The sequence below is a fragment of the Pelophylax lessonae genome (assembly GCF_965119305.1).
Source record: "Pelophylax lessonae genome assembly, chromosome: 3".
Lineage (NCBI taxonomy): Eukaryota > Metazoa > Chordata > Amphibia > Anura > Ranidae > Pelophylax > Pelophylax lessonae.
This window is the reverse complement of record NC_138770.1, coordinates 580,313,134-580,332,875: the sequence shown is the minus strand read 5'-3', so window position 1 is coordinate 580,332,875 and position 19,742 is coordinate 580,313,134. Positions and strand designations below refer to the sequence as shown.

Below are 19,742 nucleotides of genomic sequence, written 5' to 3'. Positions count from 1 at the left end.
GCTTCCCTATCAATACAGTTAGAGTCGATGGGGGATTCCCTCCCACTGAGCTATTGTGGTCTCCTGGTGGGGAAGGGAGCCATCCCTGCCAGGAGACCACAGTGAATATTGGTAGCGGCTATATCCACCAGCAGTAATCGCAAGTAAAAAAATCTAGCAGATTGGTTGTAGCCAAGTCGATCTGGCCTGTCCATAGATGGATCAGTTCAATCCATTTATGGCCAGCTTCAGGGAGTCTTTAATTTTTGGGAGGTGATTTCTGGATTTCTAGAGATTCCTTTATTCACCTTATGGCACCTGCAGCTGTCAGAACACCCAAACAGTGACTGCATCACATTGGCGGAAGTCGCTAGTCGGTAACATTTTTTCGCCCTGGTTCTAATATTCCTTGATTGAAGCTTGTAGAGTTGGGTGGTGTCAGCAGGGTCTTGGCTCGAAATGTGGCCGATTCACAGTAGATTCAAAGCCATTAGCTGATCTCATATTGTAAGTGCCGGTTTACACTAGGGCGACCTGTGAGGCGACCTGGTCGCCTCACAGGTCGCCGCAGGTCGCCTCCCATAGGGAAGCTGCGGACCCATTCTAATAGGAGCGACACAAGTCGCTCCGACCTAGAAAAAGGGTCCGGAGCTTCTTTGGGGCGACCCGGAGGCGACCGCCATAGACTTCAATGTTATGAAGTCCGTGGCGGCCGCTCCGAGGTCGCGGCGCGCTGCTCGCACCGCGACCTCGGAGGTCGCGGTGCGAAGTAGCGTCGCTGCAATGTGAACCGGCGCTAAAGCGTTGCGCAAACTATTGGCACTATATAAATCCTGTATAATAATAAGAAGAATAAAGGGAAATGATAGACATTTATTTTGTGGGCCAGTGGCAGAAGCTAAATAGAACTATTAAACATACAGGTAAGATTGTCCTCTCTGAATCGGTTCAGATGTCTACCTTTAGGCTGGCCATACATTATACAATTTTAATATTCTACTTCCTTTAGATTTACCTTCAACTACGTAGTGCAAGGGCCTGCCAGATTGCATGCAAATTTAAAGTGTTTGACTTCCTATTATATGGTTTTGGTAAATCTAAAGGAACATTGTATAATAAAACGATATAATTTATGCCCGGCCGTTTTATTGGGCCTATTGTGCATGTAATGGTTGCTAATCCTGGCTATTTGTTATTATTCTGTTTTTGCTGCGGCTGGCCATTGCTAGCAGTGAATGGGGTAAAATGCCGTCTTGTGTCATACAGGAAGTTGTACATTTCCTGCTCTAATCACTCCTCTCCAGCCTTCGACCTCCATACTTCTGACCCTCGGAGACATAGGGGAAATGGCACAGAAGATCCATAGGAACCCTTATATAGTTTAGTAGTAAATCATTCCATCTGCATGCGCCCTGATATTGTGACTCTGCAGATGTTTATTGAGATATATTTCAGAAGGGTGCTGGATCTTTTTTATTGTATGATTACATACATTGGAATGTCTCTGTGCTATATAGCCGTGCATTCCTAAGCAGCCTGTGACTCAGCAGCTGCTGAACATTCACTCACAACGTGTGCACATCTACTCTGCTTTCCTGCATTTTATATGCCTGTTATTTTCTTTGACTATGAGCACAGAGTAGTGTCTGCTTATGTTTATTTTATCCTTCTAATTATTAGGTGGTTTTCTTCATTAGAATTCCCTTTGTTCTTACTGTTTGGGGATTTAAAGCTGTGCTGTAAATAAATTTCCCCTTAGAAAATCCCCTTCTACCCTAAAGTGTATGTTAAAGCCCAACCAGGAAACAAAAAAAAATGATCCCTTGCAGTGGGGCTGTTGCCGCACTTTAAGGGTTAATTGCTTGGTCCAGGGCACATATGTCAAACACAAGGCCCGCGGGCCAAAACCCAGCATGCCAGACCTTTTGATGCGGCCCTCTTACCCAGTTTTACAACCTACGGGTTGCACACTGTGCATAGCGCACCCCCAAACCCTGCACCCCATACGTAGGGCACCCTTAAACTCTGCACTCTGTAAATAGCGCACCCCTGAACTCTTCACTCTGTGCATAGGGCACCCCTGGAACTGCACTCTCTATATAGCGCACCCCTGAACCCTATACTCTGTACATAATGCATCCCTGAACCCTATACTCCGTACATAATGCCCCCTGAACTCTACACTTCGTACATAACACACCCCTGAATCCTGCACTCCATACATAATGCACCCCTGAAGCCTGCACTTCATACATAACGCACCTCTAAACCCTACACTCTGTACATAATGCACCCCTGAATCCTGCACTCTGTCCATAACGCACCCCTGAACTCTGTGCATAACGCACCCCTGAACCCTGCATTCTGTGCATGACGCACCCCTGAACCCTGCACTTTGTGCATAACGTACCTCTGAACCCTGCACTCTGTGCATAGGGCACCCCTGGAACTGCGCTCTACATAGCGCACCCCTGAACCCTGAACTCTGTGCATAAAGCACCCCTAAACTCTGTACTCTGTAAATAGTGCACCCCTAAACCCTGCACTCTGTACAAAAAATACTCCTGAACTCTGCACTCTGTACATAGCGCACCCCTGAACCCTGCACTCTGTACAAAACACACTCCTGAACTCTGCACTCTGTACATAGCACACCCCCTAAACCCTGCACTCTGTACAAAACACACTCTTGAACTCTGAACTCCGTACATAGCACACTCCTGAACTCTGCCCTCTGTATGTAGCATACCCCACTTACAAACAGCCCTTTGAGGGCAACCATACTGCTGATGTGGCCCGAAATGAAACTGAGTTTGACACTCTGGTCTAGGGGAACAAAAAATGATTTACTTTCCCAATTCTTGGCTCTTCCCCACAGTTAGACCAGTCCAGGGGTATAGGGTCCTGACATCACCACAACCAAAGCAGGCTCCATAGCCCTGCATTGGACAAGATAATGGTTAGGGACAGTCCACCATCGGAGCATAGAGGAGCCCCATCTGCCTAAGGAGCCAAAGTAAGTAAGTTACTGCCTAAGTAAAACTGTTTCTCCTCTTCCCCAGACAAATCAAGCTATTAACTCCTGCAGTGCAGGGGCACAGCTCCACTGCAAGGGATAACTCTGAATTGATGGGCTTTAAAGTGTCATTAAACCCTCAACAAATTTATAGCTTACATTGAGTACAATAAAATAAATATTCCCCAGTAAACGACTTGATAAAATTCTTACTTCAGCACTTAATTTACAACTTTCAATGCTGCTGGCTCCTGCTGTCTCTGTGCTGCTTCCCTGAACTTCTGGTCTTCACTGGAAAAAGTTGACAGTGGACAGCGTAGTCCTCAGTCACTCTGTTAGCTGAATTAACCCTATATTTGCCCTACTATCGCTTCGCAATGACGTGGATTGCAAATGGTTGTGGCGCAGCCTCATAAAACTGCATTAGCGATATACTGTAAGTTTTGCTGCGACTTGTGTACAGCCACTCACAACTGTATGTTAATGTTCAGGCTCAGTTGAGGAGTGGTAAAGCTGCAGCTCAACTGCCTGATTTTACTGACCCCCCCCCCCCCCCCCCCCCCAGCCACAGGTTTGAACAAAGCGTGCGTTTTTTTTTTTTCTTTTTTATAAAATGTTACATTTTCAGAAGTGTTGACATTTTGTTACATCTTTATGTTTTAGTTACAACTGGTACTTAGCTGAATTTCTCTAAGGTCGGGGTTAAGGTTTCAGAGAACCGCAAATGCCTTTATAATATGTATAAGGAGTTACTTCTACTGCACTGGCTTAAGGCCCTACTTTTTATTGCAGGACAGCATATTGCTACAACAATTACGCCTGGTAAAACTTAATGAGACACTTAGCATTTATAGTAAAATTAACTACCATCCACATTTTCCGTTAGCTAGAACTCAGAGTCACCCAAACGACAGAAGGGAATTCAATTGTAAGTTTTATCGATGTTTGCTTTCTATCGTGTGTTTCAAATCTGAATTAAAAAAAAAAAAAGTGAAGAATAAGACTCCAGGGCCACATTACCATGTTCCAAGCAGCAAAGGTGAGCTTCACACACAGGCATTTATCTTAGATTCGAGATCCTATAGAGAAAAATCACCTTTGTTTTGTTAGATAATTTCATGTCGTTAACACCTATTTTAATAAAAAGTGTGAATTATTAGAGTGACTCTGTTACTTAAAGTGGAGTTCCGGCCGCGGGGGTGAAATTTAGCTAAAAATACCCCCGGGACAGTCAGGGCTAGTACATTCCACAATGGATAGCCTCTGTACTGTCCCGGGTCGCACTTACCTGCAGGAAGAAATACTTACCTTTAAAATTTCTTCTCCAGCGCTGCCATTTCGGATGTGGGCAGCTGAAGCCAGCGCGTCCTCCTCTGCGTCCTCTTCCGTGTCCTCTTCTCCCAGAATGCGCCTGCACCGGCCCCGCTTGTCACGTCCGGTGCGGGCGCGCGTCATCCCTCCACAGCTTCTGGGCATGCCCAGAAGCTGTTTAGCAGGAAATTAGACGCCTGCACCGGAAGTGACAAGCAGGGCCGGTGCAGGCGCATTGACTCCTGGGAGTGATGACGTTCAGCTCCCAGGAATCAATGCAAAGAGTGACGGCGCGGGCCGTGGCCACAGAGGGAGTATATTTTCTTCAATAACAAGGTAAGTAAACAAAAAAAAAAAATCATAACTATCCATTTGATTTTCAGGTGACCAAGAGCAAGCGGATGGCCCAAAATTAATTATGTCGATTCTGTGGCCGGAACTCCGCTTTAAAGCAGAACTCTCTCTGCAGGAGACAACCTGGCAGGTACATCTTATAGATCCCAGGCCTTGTTCACACCTGAGTGATTTTCGGCTTCAAACTTGAAATGAAAGCTTCATTTCATTGGCCCCTGTTCACATTTGAGCGTTCTGTCACCTGAAGCAAAACGTCTGTTGCTCAAAAAAGTTCATGAGCTTCTTTTTGGCAGATTTCAAGCGTTTTTTTGGCCCTATAGACTTTAACAGAAATGCCTGACTTGAGCATTTTACGAGTGTTTTGTTGCTCGTTTTCTGCTCGAGCAGCAGCTCTCCTCCCCTAATTTTCTCTCCCACTCGCCCCTAGTGCATTGATGGCGAACTTTGGCACCCCAGATGTTTTGGAACTTCGTTTCCCATGATGCTAATGCACTCTGCATTGTAGTTGAGCATCGTGGGAAATGTAGTTCCAAAACATCTGGGGTGCCAAGGTTCGCCATCACTGCCCTAGTTCTTTCTATTGCTAAACAAAAGCGCCTGAAGCTGTAAATGCTTGTAATACGCTTCTAAAACACTTTAAAAAATGCTTGTAAAAAGCTGCAAAAACGCTTTAAATCACCCGAAAAATACCAGTAAATCGCTACGCTCAGGTGTGAATGGAAGTTTGCAGTTCACAGGCAATAAAACTCAGCACCAACTACATCAAAGGCTGGAGCTCTAAAGAGAAGTGCGGGCATAAAAAAAAAAAAATAAACATTCATACTCACCTAGATGGCTGCAGCATTGATCAGATGCTGCCGCTGTCCTCTGCCGACTCTACACCAAGAACTGAGTGATCAAATATTGCCGATGGCTCAGTTCTCAGGTTTTACTGTCAGTCGCCCCTCCAGAGCTCAATGTGAGGCTGGACTGTGGAGGGGGCAGGAGCTGCTGGCCGGTCCAGGCATCTGGGTGAATCCCAACATTATTGCCTGGATCCCTACAGAGCCTGGACTGGCTCTGTGACATCAGTTGATAGCTGGCTTTAGGTCGGCCATACACGGTTCCAATCTCGGCCAGTTCAGCAGGAACAGGCCGAGATTCAAACCATTATTGGGCAGGCAGAATGTACCAAGCTGATCAATCAATCAGCTTGTGATTATCGCCAGCGGCTGCTAAAGTTGCTAGCGATAATCAGTGTCTTCTCCTGGCGGGGACAGCTTCCTCTGCTGGGAGCAGACAATTGCTCGGCAGGAGGGATTCCCCTGTCAACACTGTCTGCATTGATGGGGGAATCGTGCAAATTACTTTCCTGCAACCCGTGGTTGCTGGAAAGATATTTGCACATCTATGGATGGCCTAAGCCCACTGTCCGCTGAATTTGGGTCACAGGAGTGCAGAACTAAATGCCCACCTGTGACCCACAGGATACATAGGGCCAAAAGAGCTTTGACCCTATTTTTTCTTTAAATACCCTTCTGGCCAGGTCTTCCAGGATTTCTTGCAGGATCCCTGCTGGATCTTCCAGGATTTTTGGAGCCTCCAGGACTTCTACAGTTCCCACTGATGACACTCAGGGGTGGATTTGCTAAAGGCAAATAGACTGTGCACTTTGCAAAGTGCCGTTGCACTCTGCAAGAGCAGTTGCTTCAGAGCTTCATAAATGAGCAAAAGCTCAGCTGACTTCCATCATCCAATCATGTGTAAGCAAAAATGCGTTTTTTTTTTTTTGTTTTTTTTTCCTTGCATGTGATTGGGTACTTTTTGCAAAGTGAAGCCTTACCTCATTTACTAAGCTCTAGAGAAACTGCTCTTGCAGAGTGAAACTGCACTTTGCATAGTGCACAGTCTATTTTCATTTAGTAAATCAACCCCTGAGTGTCATTACTGGGAATTGTAGAACCCAGGAAGATGCTGCAGGGATCGACAAGTCACGCACCGTCACGTCCCATAGTGTAGTACAGGACCGGTTCTAATAGGAGCGACACAAGTCGCTCCGACTTAGAAAAAGGGTCCTGTACTACTTCGGGGCGACCTTACATTGTCTATGCACTTGCATAGACATTCATTTTATGAAGACCGTGCAAGTCGTGCCGAAGTCGCGGTGCACGCGACTTCACAGGTCGCCCCCTAAGTCGGATCGCCGTAGTGTGAACCGACGCTACGAAGGCTCGATTTGTGTAAAAAAAATGAAAAAATGTAATTTGCGTACAGTGTTGCATGACCATGCAATTGTCAGTTAAAGTAGACGAATTGCTGAATAGCAAAAAATGGTCTGGTCATGAAGGGGGTAAAAAACACGGGATAATGGGGGGGGGGGGGCAGTGTAATGTTTCTTTGTTTCATGTATCACCACTCACATTTAGACTTTGATCCAGGTTAAAATGTCCTTGGTGGAGAAATGTGATCTGATTTCCTTCCCTTTTTTTATAGATATAAAAAGCAGGCACATAGTTAATTTTTGATACAGTAGACACATTGGAACGGAAATCAGATACACATTTTCCTTACTAGTTTCCCTATCAGCTGCTACAAAGATTTCAGTCATTTCCTAAAGGCAAATTGCTCTCTGGTCATTTCCTGTTCAACTCTGACAAGGAAAAAAACTCCTCTTACAGATTGACTGCCAGGATCCGTATTGCTTATTAGTAGTATTGCACTTCACACTGCTTAAGACGTGTCCTGCAATGTCCAGTGTGAGGCCACTATTTGCGTGAATAACTTTACCATCAAAGAAAATACATTGCAGCTTACCATTCCTGGTGGCTGCATTCGTTTTCTTTTTTGAGATTAAGAACATTATCAGCAAGTACAGTAGATACCTGTTGATCCTGCCAGACATGTAACGACCTTGTCACTTCCTGTGAGCTGAACAGACAGCAGAACAATCCTTTTTTTAATTTTTTATAAACTACCAATCCCATCATCCTCCATGTAATTTAGATGCACAAAGGCAGAGGTGTTTAACCATTTTGCTGCTTGAGCCGTTTTTTTATTTGTTTCATTTGTTTTGCACACATTTTAAAATGTACATTTAACAGCCCATTCACACTGATCTGACTTGGACCGCGACTTGGTCAGCCTGACAAGTCGCGGTCCGTCGCGTCCCATAGTGTAGGACAGGAACGGTTCTAATAGGAGCAACACAAGTCGCTCCGACTTAGAAAAAGGTTCCTGTACTACTTCGGGGTGACCTGGAGCGACTTGCATAGTCATTCATTTTATGAAGTCCGTGCAAGTCGCGCCAATGTCGCGGTGCACGCAACTTCACAGGTAGCCCCGAAGTCGGATCCGACATAGTGTGAACGGAGTCTTAGGCCTGAAGATTATGTAAAACCCCAAAACATTATATATTTTTTAAAAACAGAGTCTGTAGAATAAAATGGGGGCCGTTACAATTTTTTTTGTCAGTTGACATGATAACTATTTATTGAATTTAAATTTTCACTAAAAAATGCACTTAAATTAATTTAATTTTAAATTAATTATTTTAGTACATGCCAATAAAATGGGTTTTTTTTTTTTTTTGGTAAAATATAAAAAATAGAGGTTGCCTCAAGTAATTGGATACAAAATATGTTAATCCATAAAATTGCATTTGCCTATGAAATGCCAAAAATATATGGTACCCAAAACACATACCCTTTCTGTGCTGTACCTTTTCTTGTTTTACAGATTTTTACCTCCTTACCGGTATTCTCGGGGTGAAATTTCAGAGCCATTAGCGGTAACCCAGAGCCACACTCGGGGTACCGCTAGGGAGATCGCTGGATCCTGGAAGAGAGGGTACTCACCTTGTCCCCGGGATCCAGCGATGTATCCCCGCAGTGTGCGGCGGCCGGATCTTCCTCCAGATGCTCTGTGCCCCGGCTTCCATCTCCTGCGATGTGACGCTCGCAGGGGGGTGGAACCGGCGGCAAATTCAAATAGTAAAACACACCAAACACACTGATACATTACAAAATAAAATAAATTCACATTAGTTTGCCCCCCAGTGCACTTTCCTGCAGTTCTACTGTACTTTTTATATATATCTATATATACGTATATCTATATATGTATACACACATATATATATATATATATATATATATGTATATGTATATATATATATATATATATATATATATATATACAGATATATATATATATATATATATATATATATATATACATACATACATACTTATTTATAGTTATTTATTATATTATAATTTATGATTTTGTGTTTCAAACTTTATCATACCCGAGATGTTATAAAGCAGAACGCACAGTAAAAAATAAAATCATATGTAAATAGTTGGTTTGGGCTGCTCATTCTTAAGAATTACATGCAAAATAATGGTACCGCTTTCAGCACCTAAAATCCGAAAGAATCATACCGCCAGGGAGGTAAAGTCAATTATCAAAAAACAAACAAAAAAAAACAAAAAAAAAAAAATGAGTACACAAATTCTTGATAAATTTTGTAGCAGTTAGTCAGTTATTAGACAGTCGCAGTGTTTGTACATAGCAGGTCTACTGTTCAGGTAAATCCAGCTGTTTCATGCTATGGTAGCAGTATTATTGCATTAAAAATTTCCAGCTGTTTCATGCTGATTTTGTGGTGTATTACTACAATGGAAATCTGTGTTGTAGCTTTTAATCATCCGTTATGAGACATTTGTCAAAAGTCACACATAGTAAATGACCAGCTTCTGAAAATATACAGCAGATAAACAATAAAAAGAGGGAACAACTGTACGTGTAAAATAGGGAAATAAACTATGGGTGGTTATTCACATTGGCAGCTGTCTTAATAGAGAACACCACAACATATTAATATATGCAGAGATTTGATTTTATAATGAAGTCTTACAAAACAGTTGACCTTTGAATTTGATAATTATGATTTTGGCTTTACCTTCTGCTTGTTTTATTGGGTGATAATGTACACTTGAGTTACTTTTCTATTCCTTTCATTAGCTAAGACTAAAAGACCAAGTTTAATTTATTTTTACTGTTCCTTTATACTGTTGACACTTTTTATTGCTGATTTAGGCCAGTGTGGACAGCTGTGATCCCAGAAGCTCAGACTCCTCATATATATATAGTACAACAATTTCTCAGCACACTTACTAGCTAGAAAAATAAACAAAATTTGCATTTTTTAGGAGTTTGCAGAGGTTTTAGTTGCGCACATTTGCAAGTAAGGCCCCTCTGTGAAGTGTGGTCCCTAATTCTAATCTATGAGAGCCCTATATCTCAGAGCATATACAGCAATGAGTAAAGTGAGGGCCGGTATGCCTGGAGGTAGTCTGTTTCTCCTTGAATCAGTTGTCATTTTTGTTTGGCTTGCTTGATTTGGCACAAGGACATACTTGAGGTTATTTATAAAAAATAAAAATGTATCGCCATTTGTCCAATGAATCTGCATGTACTTTGTTCTGTGTAAATTGGGCAAACAAATGTTCATTAGAATATTTTTCTTCTAAACGAATGTTCTTTTATTATGGGCAGTAATGGTAAAAAACTGCATTATGGCCACCAGGTGGAGCTGGTTACTTATTTGCCATCTCCTTCTAGAGTTCTATAGAATTGTTTTATCTCCACGTATGTATTTACCCTGCTCCTCAACTCCATCTAGTGGCCATAATGCATTTTTTTTTCTTTTTTGTTACTACTGCCCTCAATTTGAAAAATATTTGTTCAGAAGAGAAAATGAACCAAAGAACACTTGTTTTTACCTGATTGCACAGGATGCATATGCACATGCAGATCTGCTAGATGAAAGGCTATCCGTATTTTCATATCCGTATTTTCATAAAAAGAGGCCTAGGGGTCCCCAGCTGGCATTATGTTGCACAGGCTTTTTAATGTGTCCCCTGCACCTTTGGAGAAAAGAGAAATTGGTTATTTTTAGGAATACTTGTCCTCAGTGTATACCTGCGTAACTGTAAAAATGAAATCTCAATGGGAAGAGGCACAATGGTGTGGGGGGGGGGGGGTACATTGCAGGGCATGGTGGAACTTAAAGGATCGGTTCACTCAAACAGTAATTGTATTGAAAATACAGTTTTAAATTAAATTATATATATTCAGTTCAGACAGCTTGCTGTTAATACAATGTCTCTTCTGCACTATCCTAGAGTGGTCCAGGCTTTAGTAATGGAATTGCCTTCGTGCAAGGTTGGAGCACGGGGGGTCATATAGTGGTTCTGCAATGGGGACACATAGAGGTTGATTTGCTAAACTGGAGAGTGCAAAATCTGGTGCAACTGTACATGGTACCCAATCATCTTCTAACTTCAGCTTATTCAATTAAGCTTGTTCAAAACCTGGAAGCTGATTGGTTACCATGCACAGCTGCTCCACATTTTGCACTCTCAAGTTTTAGTAAATCAACCCCATAGGTTCTGTACAGCCAGATAGGATGGTGTAGCTCCAGAGTTGTGATGCTTGGTAACCTAATTGTAGTCAGGGGTTAAGAAAATGTGTTAATTGTCTGCATATGATAAAGAAACGTACAGCCAACTGTGACTGACGACTGGCTGTGACCTTGATCCAAGACTGTTGTGTCTAATGCAGATATCAGACCACTTTTCTGCTTATAGTTTATGCCACAGACACAATATTTGGTGAATAGCATTTTGTTCTATGTCTTCATTTTTATATTAATGATAATACACAGGCTTATTACAATGTGTAGAAATTGACAAACTGTCCTCAGACACCACCAATTATATTTTACCAGGTCACAGCAAAAAATACTTATCGCTGTTTGTGAATTACAGTATTGGTTACATAGTTACCCTTCAGGGTTGTGAGCAATGAAGAAGGCAGCCTAGCCAATAGCAACTCCTCTAATTTATCCTCCTGCACAGCCCAGCTATCTCTGGTACTAGAGGTTGTGGCTTAAGATTGAATATTGCCACCTGCTGATAAAATATGGTATTGTTGGCCACTTAATCCACGTGCACACCGGCAGAAAAATGCCACTGGAAGAGGCGTTTGGTGTTTTTTTTTTTTTTTTTATTACACCTCCTGAAAGCAGCTTTGGGTTATCTAATGTGAATATGCACGCACGTAAACGCTTCTAAACATCCATGTAAATGTTGTCTAGTGGCTAGAAGAAAATTTATATTTTAGCCAATAAAAGGAGTTTACGCTCCTATGCTATTTAGTTGCAATATGAGTGTAAAATGTGACAATAAAGGCACCTTTTTCTGACAACTTCTGATAGAATATTTGAAGCATTTATTCATACACCCATGATGCAGATGATGATGATGCACATGATGGTGGTGATGATGATGATGATGCACATGATGGTGATGGGGCCTTAGTCAGACACATTGGTGCTATTTGAGCATTGAATATAAGAGGCTTTGCAGATATGGCATATTGAGGGTTTTATTGTTGTTTTGGAAGTAAAGATGTAAGGAAGACCCTTTTATGTGAAGAAGGGTGACGATCAGGCACATTTTGAATGATTATTCACCGTATCATTTTCCAAAGCAGATCGGGTTATCCTGGGGTCATACATCTGCTGGAGAACTACAAGTCCCAGAGGCTGTGAAGGGAGCACAAGTTTTGAGTTTCTGAACTGAGGGGCACTAGCTGCCTGAACCGTTCCTCAAGCATCCACGATACGTCTGCTGTTTCATTTGTGCTAACACAGGGATCATCTCCTATCTAGAGCTAATCCTGATAATTATCAGGGGACTGATGTGACGTGCTGCCACTTTAGGACTTGCACGCTGTAACAGCAATTCCCATAACAGTATGATTTAATGACTGTGCGATTAACCAGTTATCTGCTAAGGCTGGGTAGGCCAGGAATATACAGTCTCTATTTAAAATGTTGACAGTTTGTGGTCCAGTTCTGGTTTTGTCTGTAAAATGTCATTTAAATCTTTGCATTACACTGAAACTTAAAGAGATTCTGACACCTTAACCTCTTCTGGACCGAAAGGTTTTAACCCCTTAATGACCAGGCCATTTTTTGCGATACGGCACTGCGTTAGGTTAACTCACAATTACGCGGTCGTGCAACGCTGTACTCAAATAAAATTGATGTCCTTCTTTTCCCACAAATAGAGCTTTCTTTTGGTGCTATTTGATCACCTGTGCGATTTTTATTTTTTGCGCTATAAACAAAAAAATAGCGACAATTCTGAAAAGAAAAACAATATTTTTCACTTTCTGTTATATAACATTCCCAATAAAAAAAAAAAAAAAAATGTAAAAATCGAATTTTTTCATAATTTGAGGCCAATTTGTATTCTGCCACATATTTTTGGTAAAAAAATCCCAATAAGTGTATATTGATTGGTTTGTGCTAAAGGTATCACGTCTACAAACTAGGGGAAAGATTTATGTCATTTTTATTTATTTTTTTTACTAGTAATGGTGGCAATCAGCGATTTTTAGCGGGATTTTTAGCGGGACCGTGACATCGCGGCGGACAGATCAGACACCTAACTGGCATTTTTGACACTTTTGGGGGGGACCAGTGATATTACCACAGTAATTAGTGCTAAAAATATGAAAATATGCACTGTAACTGTATTAATGACTGGCAGGGAAGGGGTTAATACCAGGGGCAATCAAAGGGTTACATGTGTCCCTAGGGGGTGCTTTCTAACTGTGGGTGGGATGGGCTTTTTGCATGAACACAGAGACCTGTGTTCCTAAATAAGAGGAACACAGGATCCCTGTGTTCATCACTGACAGAACAGCAGTCTGCCATGTTTACAACGCTAGACCGCTGGTCTGCCTCCACAAGGAACGATCGCGGGTGTCCAGCAGCAATCAAAGCCGCTGGACCCGCTGATCGCACGCACGTGCCCCCGCTAGCGGTCCCGCGAAGCAGGTACATCGTTTTGCAGGACAGAGCCGACCTGCCGCAGTAAAACTGTGGTGGGCGGTCGTTAAGTGGTTAAAATTCCCTTCAAGCTCGGTAGAGAAAAGCCAGGGCCCGGTCGCAAGTGTGACCTTTGCGATCCTGGTAGTTTTTTTCATGTATTATTTTTTATTAATTGTATAATTTTTAGGAGCCCCGTTGGGGGCTTTGGTGCGATATCAGGGATCTAAACAGACCTCTGATGTTCCACCTTTGAGACAGAGAAAGAAGACTGAGGACACCCAATCTCTGCAGCCTAAGCTGTAGGGAATGAATGGACAGGAATAGCTCTGTACAGAGCTTCATGTTCATTCACAAACTGAAACATAATGAACACAGTTTACCATGTTTCAGTTTTGAATGGACAGAGTCAGTGATCGATACAGATCACTGACTCTATTTATTCATTCAGACAAGGAAGGGGCAGGTAAATGCCGGCCCCTTCCCCATTCTCCATCCAGGCAGCAACCCTGCACTGTAGCTGGTGGGAGAAAGGGAACCCCGCAGAGCTGGGAGGGATGGGGGACTGTGAGAGAGGACAGGGGCCCGTTGGGAGCATTTAGAAATTGGATGGGAGGGGCAGCAGTGTACAGAAGAACCATTCTTCTCCCTGCTGCACCTGATGAATGCCTGCGGGAGGGAGAGGAGGAGAAGTGGGCATTCAGCGGCTGTAGGAGGGAGGGGATTTGTTTCCATATATAACGCCGCCCCTCCAGTCAAGGTGTACAGGGGGCCATCTGGAGCATGGGGCCAGGTCGCAATTGTGACCCCCGTAGGTACGCCCCTACCTGAGATTCAAATAATTAACAATTTATATAGAAAACATACCTAAACAGATAATGTCAGAATTTTGGCTGAAAAGCCCCTGTTAAGGGTCTGCTTCTAGAGAGTTGTAAAGAACCAGTGGTAGTTCTAAAAACATTTACAGCTGGAGTTCTTGAATAAATACTTACATCTATAAGATTAGTAGTTATTTACAAGAACCTTTAGCTTTTTGTTCTGGGGTTTTGTTGTCTAAGAGAAGTACTTTTAGAAGCTGCCAGTGTACCCCTTGATGTATACCTACGTTTTGATCCTGCCCACAGTTCAGCCTATTTTCAACCACTTTTAGCAAGGTGACAATGCTGTTGGTTCTGCAGTGAAATCACCGAACTGTTGTCACTGCTAATACATTTTGAGCAGTAAGGCCTCTTTCACACGGCCGTTCAGTTTTTTGTTCCGCTCCGGTGCTTTTTTTTTTCACGGAGCGGATGACCCTTGTGTCATCCGCTCCGTATTTCCGCATATCATCCCATCCGTTTGCAGATGATATACGGACATAATGTATGTCTATGGGCATTGCGGGTGTCAGCGGATGACACCGCTGACATCCGATTTTGCATCCATTCCGTTTTTTAAATGGAACAAAAATAGGGTTCTGTTCCGTTCCAAAAAACGGAACAGAACTGCAAGGACGAAAATCGGATGTCAGCGGATGGTCATCCGCTGACATCCGCAATGCCATTGACATGCATTATGTCCGTAAATCATCCGCAAAAAAATAGGATGATATACGGAAATGCGGAACGCCCGTTTGAAAGGGCCCTAATTTTATTTATTTTTTTCTCGTTGAAACCATTAGAAAAAAAATTAGGACATTGTAAGCACCCATGCCAGTTTTATAGTTTTTCCCAACACCTGTAACTGCCACTTTTGCTGGGCAGCCTGGTTTATGGGTATATATGAAGAAAAATATAAAAGGCATGTGAAAAAATGAAATTTATATACTGAATAATGCTATCATTGTAAGTTTTAACCACACACGATTGCCAGAATTTCATTTTTTTTTTTTTTCTTTTTACAATAATGGGCCTGTAAGAAACTAATTAAATTAAGTGAGGTTCTGAGTCTTAAAAAACTGGTTACCTAAGTAGAATTCAGGCACACAGGGCTCTACATAGTACTCTATAAAAGCTTCATATGCAAAGACTGACTTTTACTGGTGAAGTTGAGTGCTGGTCTTTCCATGCACATGCCTCATTATTGGACAGTCTCTAGTACGGGTGAGGGAGGCACAGAAGCCAGAGCTCTGCTTGACTAGGAGATTTTTGGATATTTGAGACCTCTGGGTTTTGGGACTTCTGTGATACTCATGAAGGTATATGCATGAACCTCTATGCATTTTATCAATGTTAGAAACCTGTTGAGTTACTTGAAATCACACTGTCTCAACTGAAATTACAGTCGAGTTTTTATTTGGGCACAGCTACTTTTTACAAATAACTTTGATCATTCTTGTCAGAATCTGTTTAAATTGTGTTTACATATATAAAACATATATAAAACTGTGATATATTCATATATGCCTAAATCCTCTGTAATCATTTTTTTGTTTCTTTAGATATATGTTGGGTAAAGCGGGAAAGCGAAAGTTTGACGAGCATGAAGATGGGCTGGAAAGCAAAGTGGTGTCACCGACAGATGGGCCTTCGAAGGTATCCTACACCTTACAGCGCCAGACTATCTTCAACATTTCCCTTATGAAACTCTACAATCACAGGCCCTTGACTGAGCCAAGCTTGCAGAAAACTGTTTTAATTAATAACATGTTAAGACGGATACAGGAGGAGCTGAAACAAGAAGGCAGCCTGAGGCCTGTATTTATTAGCACTTCACAGTCATCAGACCCTCTTTGTGACACCTTTCAGGAGGCACAGCCTGCTTTCAGCCATCTTGCCTCCCAACCTACCCTACAACCCACTGACTTAATAAACACTACACCACTAGAGTCTTGTCTCACCCCGGCCTCTCTGCTTGAGGAGGACACATTTTGCACTTCCCAAACAGTCCAGCAGAATAGTCCTAGCAGCAAGCTCCCACCACCTTCACCGCTGCCTCCTGTCCAGCCAGTAAAAGACAGTTTCTCCTCAGCCTTGGACGAAATTGAGGAGCTTTGTCCAACATCTACCTCCACAGAGGCAATGGCGGAAGCAGACCTAAAAGATGGAACTGTCACAGCAGGATCTCTTAAGTCTGAGGGAACACAAGAGAACAGAACAAGTGAGCCAAAACTAATGGATTCTCTTCCTGGGAATTTTGAATTAACAACCTCCACCGGCTTTCTTACAGACCTGACCTTAGATGACATCCTTTTTTCTGACATTGACACGTCCATGTACGATTTTGACCCTTGTACATCAAATGCTGGAGCAGCCTCTAAGATGGCACCAGATGAACTCCTTAAAACATTGTCCCCTTATAGCAGCCAACCAGTAACCCCAAATCAGCCTTTTAAGATGGACCTTACAGAACTAGACCATATTATGGAGGTTTTGGTTGGATCCTAAGAGAACATGTCATTGACTCTTTATAATCCTCATCCCTCCCCCACAGATTCACAGCACTGTGCATGAATACTCTTGCCTTTTTTGAAAAACAAAAAAGGATCTTGTTTAAATATTGCATTACGCTGTATCGGAGTGCCTTCTGTATGACTGCTTTGGAGATACTTTATAAGTCGTTCTCCATGGCCGATCATACTACAGTCCACTGAAGATTTCATACAAACTACCGAGTGTCAACTTAGACGCCAGTTTGAGTTGTACATGTATAAGCACAAGAATTGTGTTGGGGAACGCTGTAAATTGCATGTGCATAACTGTCTATTTTTTCAATAAGTTTTATTGCAAGAGGTAAATTTTATTACGTAAGTAATCAGAGCCCCATTTTTTTTTTTTTTTGGCATTTTAGTCCATTTTAGGTTGGGAGAAAAAAAAAATCGGAGGCATTAATTACTGCTTTTCCAGTAAGAATTGCGTATAAATGGCTGCTTAGGTCCCCTTGCCCAAATGTTTTTATATTTTTGTACAGATTCTCTCGTTTATTATATTGATTTTCTATAAAAAGAAAAAAAAAGAAAAAAATTTGCTGGAACAAGTGTTTCGAGCGACTAAGTAATATTTGTTAGAATTTGCATATAAAGATCCTTGCTAATTAAGATGTACAATATTAGCCCAAACTTTCCAGTCCATGTAGGTATTTGGCCACTAAGCTGTATTTTGAGGCAAGGGGGTGGGTTATTTCCCTCTTTAGTTGCAACACATTTTTGTAATTTCCAAAATTTGTTTTGCTGTCTGCAAAAAAAAGTGTTATTTATTTAGTCACCTGGGTATTTATTCTCAACTGTCTGAGCTATCATCCACAATTTTACAGGTATATGGGTGTTAACTGTATTTGTTTCATGATGCCATTAAAGTGTACTGGTCATCAAGTCACAGCACAGATACCCTTTGATAGGGAAAACTAAAAATTTTCTCAGAACACAATCTATTAGTAGGTAGATGAGGTAGGTAGATGCCCCTCTTGTAGCTGAGATGCATTAATGCTGTCTGTGGTTTTACCTAGACTGTGTTTTAATGAATGGTTTACTGTATTTGTGCAATCAGCACAGTTGAGGAACAGGCTTGCCCAAAACTATTATTTCAGACTTTGGCCCAAAAGTAGCAGATTTGCCATCCCTATTTTATCATAGAAAGATTCCTGTAGCAAAACCTCTCTGCTGGTTACTGTCCAATCTACATTTTTCTTAACTTAAACTAGGGAATTGGCAGTATAGGTGCTCTTGCCTATACTAGACCAAATGGCAATCCAGTGTAGACAATTGAGAAACACCTGATAATAAACGACTAATTCGTATAAAAACCCTTAGATGCAAGCAAAATAGAGTTCCTATAACCAAAAAGACTTCCACTACTTTTTAATGGGGTGTTAGTACAGACAGTTTAAAGGTGTAGGTTCCAGATGTATGGGGTCTATACTATACTTGCCAGAGCATTGATATTGGATGTATTAAAGAAAATCTCTGTTTTCCAAGAATACTAGCATCCTAATTGTCTGTCAAAAGAGCACCAGAGGGGTCGGGGCACCCTTTAAGGGTTGAACCATTTGGGTCTAGGACTCTTATTTATATTTAGTAAAAGTAGTTTATTTATAACAGTGTGTTTTCCCTGCTTACTTTTAATTTGTATATGAATACCTCCCAGCTACCTCGTGAATACCAATGATTGTTCACATTGTGCACCCTCACCATCCACTGTCTTCACACTTTATTTCTTTTAAAAACATTACACATTAAGTCTTAATGCCTACAAACAGCTGGCATTATATAATACTTACCTGACCTCCTTCATTTGGACAACATGCTAAGTCAAGGCAGTGGCCACTACCTTTTTCTACCCCTTTAACTGGGTACATATGCAATTTTTGTACCACTCATTTGTTTTAGGATGAGAAATTTGTCTTCTATTCTCACACTAGAAAAGCCTTTATAAAATTAAAAATAGAACAAAATGGGTATACGCGATCAATTCCTTTTTCTTTGTTTTTTTTTTTTTTTTTTTAAATCACTGAGCTGACACTTTTCTCCTTAATCTTGTTTAGAGGAAAATGCAGAACTTTCATGAAAACTGGAGCACAGAAAAGACAAAATGCATGCTTTGTGTTAGATGCTTGCTTTAATGTTCTAAATGGCACTAGAAAATCCAGTTATGATCTGAATGGTTACCTGGCTAAATGGGCATTTTTGCTGTGTACCAGCTTTTATCAAGGTCAGCTAGTGTTTCTTAAAGGTTATCTCCAACCAAAACTGATATGCCACATTTCGGGTTGTTGTTTGCTGAATCAGCCACTGAGTCTTGAAAACTTTGGCTGTGAGATTTCCAACCCAGAGAGCCAGCCTCCACCATTCTCTCAAGTTGTCACGTTAGTTTTACATTCTAAAAATTTAAGTGTGTTGCCTTTGCTTAACCTCTTGTTGAGGCAGAGTAGAGTGGACTCTGGCAAGGCCATCTTGCAATTAGGAGTCCCCAAGAGATAGGAGATGAGAAGGTGGCATGTGATTTGGGGTCTACCTAAAATTAAAAATATCACCTTTGAGTGGATAATGGCTTTTAAGATGTATTGGCCTCCCATGCATAATGAAAGCAGCCAGTGTGAACCAATATTTGGTCTTTCACTAGGAAATACAGTAAATACAACTCCCGTGGGGCCTGATCGGAATGAGAGCCACCAACACTGCCTCATTATTAAAGCCATCTACTAAACGTATCGGGCTTGCTTATCCACTGGCCTCATGACACAAGGATGTCACTTGTTCCTCAAGGAATGAGACTACATTATCTG

At 41.7% G+C, this 19,742-nt stretch overlaps 1 protein-coding gene across 4 annotated transcripts in view; it reads left to right on the top strand.

Annotated features, from left to right (window-relative positions):
* Positions 1 to 17,664, top strand: part of SERTAD2 (SERTA domain containing 2) — a 126,229-nt gene extending 108,565 nt beyond the window's left edge. For 3 of the 4 annotated variants that reach the window (XM_082249581.1, XM_082249582.1, XM_082249583.1), the window contains one exon: positions 15,964 to 17,664. In XM_082249581.1, coding sequence (XP_082105707.1) covers positions 15,968 to 16,909 — 942 coding nt within the window. In that variant the 5' untranslated portion in view covers positions 15,964 to 15,967 and the 3' untranslated portion in view covers positions 16,910 to 17,664. Of the gene's footprint in view, positions 1 to 15,286; positions 15,368 to 15,963 lie in introns of all 4 variants that reach the window. The other variant, XM_082249580.1, reaches the window with a different exon arrangement.
* The last annotated feature ends 2,078 nt before the right edge of the window (positions 17,665 to 19,742 follow it).